Source organism: Mastigoproctus giganteus, chromosome 3, assembly GCF_048544385.1.
Source record: "Mastigoproctus giganteus isolate SK-2022 chromosome 3, ASM4854438v1, whole genome shotgun sequence".
NCBI lineage: Eukaryota > Metazoa > Arthropoda > Arachnida > Uropygi > Thelyphonidae > Mastigoproctus > Mastigoproctus giganteus.
Genome location: NC_143577.1, coordinates 231,285,072 through 231,301,445, shown reverse-complemented (window position 1 = coordinate 231,301,445; position 16,374 = coordinate 231,285,072). Strand labels below are relative to the sequence as shown.

The window sequence follows — 16,374 nt, the reverse complement described above, 5'->3', positions numbered from 1 at the left end:
GGTTTTTGTTTTCGTAAAGGCGACTATGATGGTCTGAGACAGTATTTAAATTCTATACAGTGGGACCAACTGATGATGTTACCAACAGCAAACTCAAAATGGGAAGCATTCAAGGAACTAATCTTGGAGGCTACCAGGCTTTACATACCAACTAAGAAATATTGTTCAAGGTTTAGGCCTAAATGGTTGTCAGATGAACTAATGAGACATGTGGCAGAGAAGAAAAATGCATGGGATACATACAAATTAATGGGTGACATGGAAGCCTATGATAGATATAAGTTGATCTGTAACCAATTCACAAAGGAGATTAGGCAGGCAAAGGCAGACTACGAAAAATCCTTGGCAAAGGATGCAAAGAAAAACAGAAAAGAGTTCTTTACATATTTGAACTCGAGAAGGAAAGGAATGAATCAGATTGGTCCACTGGATATTGATGGTTCAACAGTTGAGGATCCTGCTCAGATGGCTAACAATCTAAACGAGTATTTTGCATCTACATTCACGCATGAGGAGTTATTCAGGAAGGAGAATGATGTAGGTAAAGTAAACATTGGCAGTGAGCTGGATGATTTTGTAATAACTGAGAGGAAAGTGGAGGAGAGATTGTTGAGGATAAACATAAAAAAGGCACCTGGGGTGGATGGGATCTATCCAGTTATATTAAAGGAGGCAGCAAAGGAAGTATGCAAACCCCTAGCCATAATTATGAGAGCTTCTTTGGACTCAGGGGAGGTACCCATAGACTGGAGATGTGCAAATGTAACCCCAATTCACAAAGGAGGATCAAAGGCTGACACAAGTAATTATAGACCTGTTAGTTTAACTTCTGTTCCAGGTAAATTAATGGAGGCACTGGTTAAAGAAGCACTGCAGGATCATCTAGACAAGAATTCAGTTATAGCTCAGACGCAGCATGGTTTTGTTAAGGGCAGGTCTTGCCTGACCAATTTGATTGGATACTATGATGTAGTCACAAAAGAACTGGATGCAAGGAATAACTTTGATATTATATATTTGGATCTTAGAAAGGCTTTTGATACTGTTGCACATGGAAGACTGCTGCACAAATTGGAGCAGTGTGGTATTGGAGGCAAATTGCTGCTATGGATAAGGGGATGGTTGAGTGGCAGAAGACAGAGAGTGGTAATCAATGGACACTGCTCAACGTGGGCTAATGTTATTAGTGGAGTTCCTCAAGGTTCAGTGTTGGGTCCGTTGTTGTTTTCGGTGTTTATGAATGATATTGATGATGGTATATCAAGTTTAATGTCCAAGTTTGCAGATGATACAAAGGTTGGCAGGGTTGTTAAGGACACTACTGATGCTATGCTGCTGCAACAGGATCTGGAAAGGTTGACCAGATGGGCTGAGAGGTGGCAAATGAAGTTTAACATTGACAAATGTAAAGTACTACATATGGGAAACAGTAACCCCAGAGCAACGTATCAACTCTGCGGTACTACACTGACAGTGGTGGAGAATGAAAAGGACCTGGGGGTAATTGTGCAGGCAGATATGAAGTTCTCTGAGCAGTGCAGACGAGCTGCAAGAGTAGCTCATGGTGTCTTGTCAATGATATACAGGAATTTTTCTAGCAGGGATAAGGAGGTGATTATTCCCTTGTATAAGGCAATGGTTAGGCCACATCTTGAGTACTGTATACAGGTCTGGAGGCCTCATTTCAAGAAGGATGTAGAGCTGCTGGAACGGGTACAGAGAAGGGCAACAAGATTAGTGAATGGAACAAAGGGTTGCTCTTACGAAGAAAGGCTTAAGTTTTGCAAATTACAGAGTCTGGAGACTAGGCACCGGCGAGGTGATCTGATAGAGGTGTATAAGGCTTTGAATGGTTTGAGCATGCTCAATGCCAATGGGATTCTTCATCTTGCTCAGAATAATCACCTCAGAGGGCATAAATTCAAATTGAGGAAGGACGGATGTCGGATAGATGTGCGGAAATTTGCCTTTGGCCAGCGGGTGGTTGGTTGGTGGAACCGACTTCCATCACTTGTTGTTGAAGTTGATAGCCTAAACAAATTTAAAGCTCAACTGGACAGGTATTTCGAACGAACGGAGGGGTGAAATGGGAGTGGGTTTTTTTTTTTTTTTGGCTGATGCTGAATAAGCTTGCTTTCTTGCATCATATGCCTCTACTAATGCTAATAAAACACTTCTGTGCTAACTTTATAATGTCCCCTTTCAAATTCACTTCAGTTTCCAACTAAATAAATACTCTTTTCTCTTCCCTTGCTCCTAATATAAGGTTATTTTTTAATATAAATAAATTAAAACATCTTTCTATGCACTTATGACTTAATGATATAAGCTAAAAATTGTCTCAACTTGTAATTAGAATGTCCTCCATGATACATAGTATTAATATGGCAAGATCATGCAAGGAAGCAAGTCTATAGTGTCAAAAAAAAAAAAAAAAAAAAACTTCAAGTGTCCATTCTTTCTAATAATTTGTCCAATCATTTCAATTTATTAGCATTAGTAGTGGCATATGATGCAAGAAAGCAAACTTATACAGCAATAACCAAAAAAAAACCCAGAACATTTCTCATTCACCTATCCATTTGTTCCAGCAGTCACTGCCAAAAGGCAAATTTCCGCACACCTATTATGCAATTGTCTTTCCTCTCAGTTTAAATTTATACTCCCTAAAGTGTGTAATCTGAGCGCAAGAGGAAAAATCCCATCAGCACTGAGCTTGCTCATACAATTCAAAGCTTTATACATGTTAATCAGATCACCTTTTAGGTGCCTAGTCTCCAGACTCTGCAATTTGTATAACTTAAGCCTTTTATGATAAGAGCATCCTGTTGTTCCCCTCACCAATCTCATTGCCCTTCTCTGTACTCATTGCAGCAGCTCTATATCCTTCCTAAAATGAGGCCTTCAGACATGTATGCATTACTCAAGGTGTGGCCTGACCATTGCCTTATACAAAGGGATAATCACCTCCTTATCCCTGCTAGCAAAGTTCTTGTATACCATTGACAAGAGCTCCATGAGCTGCTCTGGCAGCCCATCTGCACTGCTCAGAAAACTTCATCTGACAGCACAATTACCCAGAGGTCGTTTTCATTCTCTACACTCCTGAGTGTAGTACTGTACAGTTGGTATGTTACTCTGGGGTAACTTCTACCCATATGCAGTACTTTGCATTTGTCAATGCTAAACTTCAGTTGCCACCTCTCAGCCCATCTACTCAACTTTTCTAGATCCTGTTGCAGCAGCGTACTGTCATTACTTTTGTTAACAACCCTGCGAACCTTTGTAAACTTGGACATTAAGCCTGATATACCTTCATCAATATCATTGATAAATATAGAAAACAACAATGGGCCTAACACCGAACACTGGGGGACTCCACGAATAACATTAGTCCACAATGAGCAGTGTCCATTGATTACCACTCTATCTTCTCCTCAACCATCATTTTATCCATAGCAGCAACATTCCCTTAATGCCATACTGCTCCAATTTGTACAGAAGCCTTTTATGTATGATAGTATTAAAAGTACAGAAACCCAAGTATATGATAACAAAATTATTTTTTGCATCCAGTTCCTTTGTGATCACATTGTAGTATCCAGTTAAATGGGTCAGGCAAGATTTCCCCTTAATAAACCTATGCTGTATCTGAACTATAACTGCAGTCTTGTTTAGATGATCCTGCATTTCTTCTTTAACCAGTGACTCCATTACTTTCCCCAGAACAGAAGCTAAAGTAACAAATCTATAATTACTCTTGTCACCCATTGATCCCCATTTGTGAATTGGGGATACAGTCGCACATCTCCCGTCCGTGGGGACCTCCCCTGCTTCCAAGGATGCTCTCATAATTGTGGCTAAGGATATTAAACTACTCTCTGGCAGAATATGAATTTCCACACATTTAATCTGCATCCATTTATGTCCCCTTATATATCATCTCAGAAAGAGTAAAGATTTCACTAGCATTTAAAATGTCCTTGCTTTTACTTTTGCACAACCACCAAGTCAGAGGAGGTTACGATAATTCATGAATACAATCATTAATCATATAGTAGTAGTAGTGGCATGCGATGCAAGTGCATGAGCTTATGCAGCATCAGACAAAAAAAAAAAAATATCACACCATTCCCTCCAAATGCCTGTCCAGTTCCTCCTTAAATTTATTTAACCTATCAATTTCCACAATGACAGATGGAAGTTTGTTCCAGAAATTAACCACCCGCTAGCTAAAGGCATATTTCCGCACATCTATTCTACATCTGTCTTTTCTTAATTTGAATTTATGTCCCCTTAGGTTCGTAATCTGAAAAAGTGGAAGGATCCCATCAGAATTCAGCGTGCTCAACCCATTCAAGGCCTTATACACCTCAATCAGGCCTAGTCTCCAGCCGCTGCAATTTTCAGAACATAAGCCTCTCTTGGTAAGAGGATCCCTTCATTCCCCTCACCAATCTTGTTGCCCTTCTCTGTACACAATCAAGCAAATCTACATCCTTCCTAAAATGAGGCCTCCAGACCTTTACGCAGTACTCAAGGCATTGCCTGACCATTGCCTTATACAGAGGGACAATCGCCTCCTTTTCCCTGCTAGCAAAATTCCTATGTATCATTGACAAAACCCCATGACCTGCCCTGGCAGCTTGTCTGCATTGCTCAGAAAACTTCATATCTGACTGCACAATTACTCCCAGGTCTTTTTCATTTTCTACCACCTTAAGTGTAGTACCACACAGTTGGTACGTTTCTCTGGGGTTACTTCTACCCATATGCAGTACTTTGCATTTGTCAAGGTTAAACTTCAGTTGCCATTTCTTAGCCCATCTGCCCAAATTTTCTAGATCCTGTTGCAGTAGCACACTGCCATTACTGTCATTACCAACCCTGCCAACCTTTGTATCATCTGCAAACTTCGACACTAAGCCTGATATAGCTTCATCAATATCATTGATAAATGTACAAAACAACAGTGGACCCAACACCGAACCCTGTTGGACTCCACTAATAACATTAGTCCCCGAAGAGCAGCACCCATTGATTACCACCCTCTGTCTTCTCCCACTCAACCATCCTTTTATCCATTGTAGCAACTTACCCTTAATACCATTCTGCTCCAATTTGTGCAATAGTCTTCCATGCGCAACAGTGTCAAAAGCTTTCCTGAAATCCAAATATATGATATCAAAATTATTTTTGCATCCAGTTCCTTTGTAACCACATCACACTATCCTATCAAATTTGTCAGACAAGACTTTCCCTTAACAAACCCATGCTGTGTCTGAATTATTGCTGCAGTCTTGTCTAGATGATCCTGCAATGCATCTTTAACCAGTGATTCCATTATTTTACCCGGAACAGAAGTTAAACTAACTGGTCTGTAATTACTCGTGTCACCCTTCGATCCCCCTTTGTGAATTAGGGATAGATTTGCACATCTCCAGTCCAGTGGGGAGCTCCCCTGAGTCCAAGGATGCTCTCATAATTATGGCTAAGGGTTTGCTTAGTTGCTTTGCCGCCTCCTTTAATATAACTGGATAGATCCCATCCACCCCAGGTGCCTTTCTTATGTTTAACTTCAACAATTTCTCCTCCACTTTGCTCTCAGTTATTATAAAATCATTAAGCACCCTGCTGCAATTTGATAACCTTCTGCCATTTTCAAACCTTAATAACTCCTCATATGTGAATGTAGATGCAAAATACTCATTCAGTTTGTTTGCTATCTGAGCAGGATCATCAACAGTCGAACCATCAATATCAAGTGGACCAATCAGATTCATCCCCTTCCTTTTAGAGTATATAAAAGAAATCCTTGCTGTTTTTCTTAGCATCCTTTGCCAAAGATTTCTCGAAATCTGCCTTCGCCTGCCTAACCTCCTTTGTGAACTGATTACAGACTAGCTTATATCTGCCATAGGCTTCTGAGTCGCTTGATAATTTATATGCATCCCATGCATTTTTCTTCTCTGTCACGAGTGTCATTAGTTCATTTGATAACCATTTAGGCCTAAACCTTGAACAATATTTCTTAATAGGTATGAAACTTTTAGTAGCTTCCACGATTAATTCCTTGAATGCTTCCCACTTAGAATTTACTGTTGGTAACATCGTTAGTTGATCCCACTGTACAGAATTTAAAAACTGTCTGAGACCACTGTACTCACCTTTACGGAAGAAAAAACTCTTTCCTTTACCCCTGATGGTAATTATATCTTTAAGTAAATTCCACATCAGTACGCTGTGATCACTGCCACCTAGTGGTTCTTTTATCTGCAAATTCTTAATACATGAATGATCACTGCTGATAACCAGATCAAGAGTATTACCCACTCTGGTTGCCTCTCGAACATGCTGCTGCAGAAAACAGTCATCCAATAAATGCACAAAAGTCTTACTAGTGTGTGAGTGACCAACCCACAAGTTCCAGTCAATATCTGGGAAGTTAAAATCCTCCATTATAAAACATTCTGATTTACTAGCCCACTCTATTTCTCTGTACAATTGTTCATTGTACTCATTCGAGTCATTAGGCCTATAACACACTCCTACTCTCCATAGCCGAGTCGTCAGGAGCGGGAGTGCAGTAGCACACGCTCTTTGAGTAGACCGCGATTCAAGTCCCTGACTGCTAAATACGGTCGATCTGCCAACCCGCACTGGACCAGCATGGTAGATTATGGTCCATGTCCCTCAGCATGAATTGTTGAGGAGTCTTCCATCCTGCAGTGGGTTGATAATGGCTGGCCGGGTGGGTAAAGTGCCTACCTGGCAACCCAAAGGTCGCGGGTTCGAATCCCACCTCGGGCTTGGACAAAGTACTGCAAAAACCGTGGGAGGTGCATTATGGCCACAGAAGTCGATGCGCCAACAACTAACTATAAAAAAAAAAAAAAAAAAAAAAAAAAAAAAGATAATGGCTGCATTTTTTTTTTTTTTTTTTTTTTACTCCTATTTTTGCTTTCACAGTGCTTATGTCACACCAAACTGACTCAACAGTGTACTGTTCATCTATATCAACTGGATGCACTTTTGATTTTGTTTTTCTTAATTAACAGCATGACACCTCCTCCCTTCCTATCCTGTCTGTTTTCTGTACACATTGTACTCCCCAAATTCTAATTCTGCATTCCTAATATCAGTGTGACACCACGTCTCTGATATCCCACTATATGCCTTTGATGTCTTGACCAACACTTCAAATTTATCGAATTTATTTACTATCCTCCTAGCATTGGTATACATGCACCTATTCCTAGTTATCCTGACACATCCCATATACTCACCTGTTTCACAATGACTGCCATCAGTCCCTGAAATCCCCAGCACCCCTTGCGCCAGGTTGCTACTTATTCTAACAGAAGTTGTGCAAGAATCACCTCTGCCTGTGGCTGCTTTTAACCTTTTAGTCTGTGAATCCCCCCCCCCCAAGCTAGCAGTTTTCCGAACCACTGACAAGGCTCTCATCATGTACTCCCTTCTATCGTGTCTAGGCAGAATTGCAGACACTTTCAAATTTAACCCTGGCTCATGACTTTTTTGCAATATTGACCTGTACTTGTTAAGTAAATCTGCAGATCTCCTACTCTTAATGCTATTGGTGTACAACAATATCACCTTTTGTGTCCTTAAAAGATGATATGATATATGCTTTACAACGTCATCAACTTTTGCCCCTGGTAGACATACCCTGGTCCTGTTTCATCTATCCTTTTTACACAATATATTCCCCGTCTCACTGACAATAGAGTCACCAACAATAACTAGTTCCTTTGGGACCAGCGCATTCTGCCTTGGAGATTGCCGCTGTGTTGTCTGATGCCCAGGAATGAGCTCTGATGTTGAGTTGGGCAGCTGAGAGCTTGATGGGCCCCTCATATTAATTTCTTTGAGGGCATCTACCCTACACCTCAAGCTCTCATAGATGCCCAGTAGAATGCTGAGTTGATGCCTTATTTCTAGACACTCTCTGCACCTGGCACACACACAAAGACATCCTCCTTGGCTAGATCGTGTTCTGTTCCAGAGAGTTCGGCAAACATTTCACAAGTTGCACATTTTTTTAGGCTGTGATGCGTTGGAGAATTGCCCCTCTCAGTTCTCCCCCGAGTCACAGCACTCCGGCCACTTTGTGCCCATTGCTTTGCTGCTCTAGTCTGGGGCATGATATTTTAAATTAATAAGATCAATAAATTTAATTAATTAATTGTTAATACTACGCTATATAATAGAATCCTAAATGCAGTGATGCGTATTACGCTATATAATTATACGTTAGAGCTACCTAGTTACCACAATTAAAAATTTGAATTCCCTACTACTCCATAGAAAAACAATGGCTGCAAGATTCGAACGAAATAACGGTTTTACGTATATTAAGTAGTAATCTACAAAAACTCTTTATCTAAATTAAAAATAAAAATAACCAGCGTAACTATAAGACTACGTATAAAGTACAATATAAAATAACAATTAGGTAAATAAAAAGGCAAACACTTATTGCCTTTTTGGAGCCTGTAATTCACAGCTGTAATTTTTAAAGAGAGTCAGCGTCCTTTATATCATATTCAAAATATGATATAAATATGATTATAAGAGTGTACTGCCTTTAATACAAGAGGGTCCAACTTTACTTTTCATTTGAGTGGACTGACATATCCAACAGGATTGGCTATTGTCCTGTGGTAGTGTATAGATGTGAGCATAAACACGTGAGTAGATTGGCTATAGTGGCTGAACAGGATATAAATGAAAATTGATTTCTTTTAATAAATCCCAACCTTGTCCTTTAAAATATCAAGGACAACGTTGGTGGCTCTATTTTGTAGTATTAGTGGCATGTGATGAAAGAAAGCAAGTGTATGAGCTTATGCAACATCAGCCAAAAAAAAAAAAAAATGTACAAAACAAATCCCTCTAAATGTTTGTCCAGTTCCTCCTTAAATTTATTTAACCTATCAACTTCCACAATGACAGATGGAAGTTTGTTCCAGAAATTAACCACCCGCTGACTAAAGGCAAATTTCCGTACATCTATGCTGACTTGAAGTATTTCAACAGAAGGCTGCTTTATAGAAGAAATTGCAAATTGATCATGTAAATTGATACATCCTTAAAGATAATTTTGAAAATGTCATCAAATATAAAAAACAAAAAGTTGTATAAGCATCCTCTACTCTTCTACATGATGAAAATGAAACTAGTGGATGATGTCTTATGTTTTTTTGTCATGGATGTCTAGGCCATCCTGTAGTTCATATCAGTGACAGATGTAACGTCTCAGTGGCCATGCAATAATAATAATAATACCCAAAGTAATCACCATTTGAGAGATAGATATCTACATGTACTAACTTGTTTGAAAAGCATTTACATATGGAATCAGGATATAATTTAATTACTTATTAAAACATTTTTTTGGACTGATTTCATGGTCCTTGGTCACACATGGTTTAACATTGTTCTACACTTGTAATAATTTCCTTGAATTTAGACTGTTTTAGTATGGCATCCTGTTTGAACAGTATGAGTGACTTCCTTGTAATAACATTATTGCAGTGTAGCTGATTCACTGTTCACATTCTGTTTAATTGCTCTTTAGCTATGTCAGAGAGAGATAGAAGAGTTAGTCCATATTTATTAATCCTTTCTACAAAGATTTTATATTTACTCTATTTTCTGTGTTATTTAAAAAGAAGTATACTAGACTTTTTTATTCATCGTCATTTCATTCTTTGAAATAGTGAATTGGCATGAAATTTTTAATTAGAATGCCCAATGTGGAGATGAACCCCAAAAGAAGTCAATGTGCTGTGCTTATTTAGTGATTAACATTCAACCTATTAGCAGTTAAGTTAGACAGAAATAAAATTTCAGGAATTTTATTATAATGAAAAAAAAAATCTAAATCCCGGCCGATTTCCCTTATTATTGTTTTGCAACTCTCATATAACAAGATTCAGTACAGAAAATTTGTATAAAACGCTTAGGATATCAAAATCTAAAAAATAACAAATTCAAGGTTTCCCTTTTAAATTTATATTTAACAATAACATCTAGACCATTTAATGTTTGGTTGAATATATACCACTGAATCACATAGCGTTCTTTTATTGTAACTGAATTTTATTTACCAATTGATTTTGTTTATTGAAAATTGCTTCTTTCACTATTCATTTTATTGTATTAGAATTGCATTAGAGATTATTAAAATTATCTAATTATTTTTTGCAAATGGCATAAACAAGATTTATACAAAGCAAGAATCAGTTTAAAAGCATGCAGGCATTAGCACATAATGCAAGAAAGCAAGCTTGTATAGCTTTAGCCAAAAAAAAAAAAAAAAAAAAACCACACACCCCCTTCTCATTTCACCCATCCACCTACTCAAAAATGTTTGTCTAGTTCTGCCTTGAATCTGTTTAAGTTATCAACTTCTACAATGACAGATGGAAGTTTTGTTCCAGCAATCAACCACCCGCTGGCTAAAGGCAAACTTCTGCATATCTATCCTACAACTGTCTTTCCTCAATTTGAATTTATGCCCTCTACGGCGATTATTCTGAGCCAGAGGTAAAATCCCATCAGCATTGAGCATGCTCAAACCATTCAAGGCTTTATGCACCCTCAATCAAATCACCTTGCAGGTGCCTAGTCTCCAGACACTGTAATTTGCAAAACTTAAACCTTTCTTCGTAAGAGCAACCCTTTGTTCTGTTCACTAATATTGTTGCCCTTCTCTGTATTCTTTCCAACAGCTCTACATCCTTCTTAAAATGAGGTCTCCAGACCTGTATACAGTACTCAAGGCCATTGCCTTATACAAGGGGATAATCACCTCCTTATCCCTGCTAGAAAAATTCCTGTATATCATTGACAAGACACCATGAGCTACTCTTGCAGACTGTTTGCACTGCTCAGGAAACTTCATATCTGCCTGTACAACTACCCCCAGGTCCTTTTTGCTCTCTACCTTTGTGAGTATAGTACCACACAGTTGATACATTACTGTTCGGTTACTGCATCCCATATGCACTACTTTACATTTGTCAATGTTAAACTTCAGTTGCCACCTCTCAGCCCATCTACTCAACTTTTCTAGATCCTGTTGCAGCAGTGTACTGTCATTAACAACCCTGCCAACCTTCGTATCGTCTGCAAACTTGGACATTAAGCCTGATATATCATCATCAATATCATTTATAAATACAGAAAACAATGGGCCCAACACTGAATCCTGGGGGACTCCACTAATAACATTAGTCCACAAAGAGCAGTGTCCATTGATTACCACTCTGTCTTCTCCCACTCAACCATCCCCTTTATCCATAGCAGCAATTTGCCTCCAATGCCACACTGCTCCAATTTGTGCTGCAGTCTTCCGTGTGCAACAGTATGAAAAGTCTTTCTAAGATCCAAATATATGATATCAAAAGTATTCTTTGAATCCAGTTCCTTTGTGACTACATCATAGTATCCAATCAAATTTGTCAGACAAGACTTCCCCTTAACAAACCCATGCTGTGTCCGAGCTATAACTGAAGTCTTGTCTAGATGATCCTGCAATGCTTCTTTAACCAATGCCTCCATTAATTTCCCTGGAACAGAAGTTAAACTGAACAGGTCTGTAATTACCTGTCTCCCTTTGATCCTCCTTTGTGGATTGGGGTTACATTTGCACATCTCCAGTCCATGGGTACCTCCCCTGAGTCCAGGGAAGCTCTCATAATTATGGCTAAGGGTTTGCTTACTTCATTTGCTACCTCCTTTAATATAACTGGATAGATTCCATCCACCCCAGGTGCCTTTCTTGTGTTTATCTTCAACAATTTCTCCTCCCCTTTACTCTCAGTTATTACAAGATTATCCAGCTTACTGCCAGAGTTTAATACACCTCTGGCATTCCCCTCCCTGAATAACTCCTCATGTGTGAATGTAGATGCAAAATATTCATTTAGTTTGTTAGCTACCTGATCAGGATCATCAACAGTTGGACCATCGATATCAGGTGGACCAATCTGATTCATCCCCTTCCTTCTAGAGTTTACATAAGTAAAGAACTCTTTGCTGTTTTTCTTTGCATCCTTTGCCAAAGATTTCTTGTAATCTGCCTTTGCCTGCCTGCCTAACCTCCATTGTGACTTGGTTACAGATCAGCTTATATCTATCACAGGCTTCTGTGTCACCTGTTAATTTATATGTATCCCATGCATTTTTCTTCTCTGCCACATGTCTAATTAGTTCATCTGACATCCATTTAGGCCTAAACCTTGAACAATATTTCTTAGTTGGTATGAAAAGCCTAGTAGCTTCCAAGATTATTTCTTTGAATGTTTCCCATTTTGAATTTGCTGTTGGTAACATCATCAGTTGGTCCCACCATATAGAATTTAAATACTGTCTCAGACCACCGTTGTCACCTTTACAAAAGCAAAAACCCTTCCCTTTACCCTTGATGGTAGTTACCTCTTTGAGTAAATCCCACTTCAGCACACTGATCACTGCCACCTAGTGGTTCCTTTAGGCAGCTGTAGAGATGTCACAAACAAGCAGAACGAGCCGACTGCAAGGTGATTTCAAAGATTAACAAGAAGGTTTAATTGTTGGAAGCTATGTCCTCAGTTTATCATATGCAGCAGCCACATGTTTCATCTTCATAGGCAATATAGTGTATAGGGCAGATAATGTAAAAACAAAATTCTTGGATGAGGGTTTGAGATATATTTAACAATGTTTTGATACAGCTGTCTAGAGAAGTAGTTTTAAAAGTGTTACCTTTTCCGAAGTGTGTTGCAAACAATAATGTAATCTATGTACAAATTAAACTGTGGAACCTTGGGATAGTATGGGTTAATTTGTGCACAATGTATTATTGTTAATCATAAATTTTTTTTTTAAAGATATAGTTTGAGGGTTCTGCAGAAGATTTTGATTTGAGCAGGATCAAACAAAGTTTGAAAAGAACTGCTTACAGCAAGCAATATAAAAATGTTGCCTGGCCAGCCTAGAGTCCAGACTTGAATTCAATCAAACACCTTTTGAGAGGAAGGGGAATGCATCAGAGTGTGCTCACTATGCTCCTCTCCTATAGCTGAACTGGTAATTACACTGAAGGATGAAAAGCACAAATGTTTGTATCTTGCTACAAGGAACTGATCAAAAGTGTTCCACAATATATATATATATAGAATATCATTAGAAAAAGTAAATCAATCCAATAATAAGAATACCATCAAGGACTTAAGAAAACGCAAAAAAAAAAAAAAAAAAAAAAAAAAAAAATTATTATTATTATCGCTTTTTACCGACAATCTAGATGACTTCAACTGGGGCCAACCACCCGAGCCACAACTTATATCTTGTAATGCCTTTAAGCTGTCCTACACTCTTTATTTTTATTTCTCCGAAATTATTAGGGCAATCCGAGGACGTAGGAGAAACTATTTCTTATCTATACCACTATTTTTCGCCTTTGTGGAGTTCAGGTTCTATTTTTCCTACTCCTTTAGTTTTTCTTCTTACTATCTGCATGTTTCTCTTTGCGTTAATTTAATTTAATTATTTATTTTTACCGTATCCATCACATAGGGGGCACCACATATTATTTTGACGACTATTACATTATGTCCTAGATACGGTCAAATGTAGTATGTATTATATATTTAATCTTGTTTTAATCCTTAAATTACGTTCTCTGTCGGGTCAACGATGATTAATATATGCTTACATTTATATTTTACTTATATTTCTTACCTTTGATTCTAATATTTCAAAAAAATTTTCTTAATTAATTATCTTCATTCGATTTATTTATATTCGATTTATGTTCGGCCTTTACTGGTTTATATTTGGTTTAGATTTAAATTACTTAGCATATATTGATCATCACAGAAACAGAGAACTTCTTGTCGTTTTTTGCCTTCATTCTGGGTGGTTGGCCCCAGTTGAAGTCATCTAGATTGTCGGTAAAAAGCGATAATAATAATAATTTTTTTTTTTTTTTTTTTTTTTTTTTTTTTTTTTTTTGCGTTTTCTTAAGTCCTTGATGGTATTCTTATTATTGGATTGATTTACTTTTTCTAATGATATTCTATAGACATTGTGGGTGTATTGCATGATTGCTTGCAACTGCATTAACCCATAAATATTAGTTATTGTCTTTTAACTTTCTTGCTTTGCTTTCCTTTTATCACTAATATAACTATTAATATATATATATATATATATATATATATATATATATATATATATATATATTAAATAAATTTTCTGTTTATACTCCGGGACGACCAAACTGTCAGAGGAGTTAACAAGATAGACAGAATACAAGAAACAGCATCATATTCAGCAGTCACGGGCTTGAACCCCGGTCACTCAAGGCACGTGTACTTATGCACCCGCGCGCCTGACCACTAGGCTACGGCCAGCTGTATTTGGAAAAACATGAGTTTTAATGAACAAATTAATAAGATGCAGGCCCATCTTTGGCCCAACTGATAGCAGGCAGTGATCCATTGTGGAACACTTTTGACTAGTTCAATATAATTCCTTGTGGAACACTAATAAAGCTGGCTTTAAGAGAAAAAAATTAGCTGTAATATGGATAATTTATTTATATCACATAGCTCTGCCAAATCTCCACTTATTTTCAATATCAAAATAATTTCTTTAATTAAACTTTCAGATTTGCAAAGGACAGCAGTATAATCAGTCAGTAGACTGGTGGGCACTAGGAATACTAATGTATGAGATGTTAGTTGGACAATCTCCATTTAATGGCACTGATGAAGATGAACTTTTCTGGTGCATTTGTAATGAAGAACCATATTTCCCCCGATTTCTTAGCAAAGAAGCCATAAACATTATCCAGCTGGTAACTACCTTTATAAAAATATTTATTTTTCTTAAAATAATTATCAGTGTCATTGAAAATTTGTTTATGCTATTGCAAAATTAAAGTGGAATTGATAACTGGATAACATTATTAAAAATCAGTTTTTGTTATAAATTAAAATACTTTTTCCCCCCCAGTTTACAAAGGTAGCTTCACCATCAAATTTCCAGCAAAAGCTTATTAGTGAAGGTAGCTTCACTAAAAAGAAGACAAATTCTTGTTAGTGGTTATTCCTCATGAGATGGCCTTACTCATTGAATCAGCTGTTTGGATGGTAGCACTGCATTACAAATAACTAACATTATAGAAGTAAAATCCCATTGCAATAAATATCAATTTAATGAAAGAATTTCTAGATCCTGCAAACATCCCTTGTTATTAGTACTTTGTAAGCCATTCGTTTGAATGAAGTAATTTTTGCAAAAAATGCAATACAGTGAATTATTTTAAGAATCCATCTATGCCTAAAATGTACTGGTATACAATGAAAGAATTTTAATGGAAAAATGTGAATGGCACTTTTAGCTCATATGGCTATGGAGGTTTTTTTTTTTTTTTTTTACGAAAACCCCAAACACAAGAGGTATTAGAACCTATAGTGCTTGGTACCATGCATGGGTTGAAGGTTGAGAAGATGGAAGAAAATACTTATTGACATTAAACTTGGACTTCTGTAGATTGTAATTTTCAGGAAATACATATGAAGGATGGTTGTTCCAGAAAATGGAAGTTGAATGAATAAATGAGGAGGAAGAAAAAGTTGATTCTATGAGTTTGAAGTTGGACAGTAAAAGGATGTTGACTGGTTGTGGCACATGTTTGGACTGCTTTGGAAGAGAACAGAAATTATAGAAGCCAATTCAGAAGAATGGTGCCATGGAAGTATCGATAGAAAAGGCACGCAGCAGAAACAGAACATCAATGAGACAGGGAGAGGAGAGACTCTGTTAGAGATGAGTCATTAATTAACCTAACTGCCCTCTTTTGAATGGAATCTAGAGCCTGAGAGAGATTTTGGGGTGAACAGCTGTTTGCAAGAAAAGTAATGCCGAGATCGAAAGAGAAAACACAGTTTCTTAGATGTGGAGGAAGCAATATTTGTAATGTGCTTACGCCAAGAGAGGTTAGAAGTCAGGGTAATCCCCAATTGAAATATGATCTTGCCTAGAAATCAGTGTGTCATTGAAGATAAGCATAGGAGCAGAAGAATTAGTTTTGCGAGATATAAGACAGGATTGAGTTTTAGAAGGATTGAAATCAACTAAGTTATCTTTGCCCCACTGGAGAATTACCTGGAGATCAGCATTTAAGGAATTGGTAGTGGATATTCAAAAAGTTGAAGCTGTTTGCACAGGGCAAGATTTCTCAAACTGGAAGGTGGAAAGCAATGTGCTATCATTGGCAAAATTTTGGAAAGGATTTCCAGTCAATGGAAAGTCACTTATATACGAGAAGAAAAGAATGGGAGAAAGAACTGAACT

The 16,374-nt window shown here is 37.6% G+C and overlaps 1 protein-coding gene across 5 annotated transcripts in view; it reads left to right on the top strand.

Moving 5' to 3' along the window:
* Positions 1-16,374, top strand: part of LOC150088833 (putative protein kinase C delta type homolog) — a 121,089-nt gene that overhangs the window by 94,440 nt on the left and 10,275 nt on the right. For all 5 annotated transcript variants that reach the window (XM_090369694.1, XM_090369692.1, XM_090369691.1 and 2 more), the window contains one exon: positions 14,684-14,872. In XM_090369694.1, the coding sequence (XP_090225820.1) occupies positions 14,684-14,872 (189 nt within the window). The remainder of the gene's footprint in view (positions 1-14,683; positions 14,873-16,374) is intronic.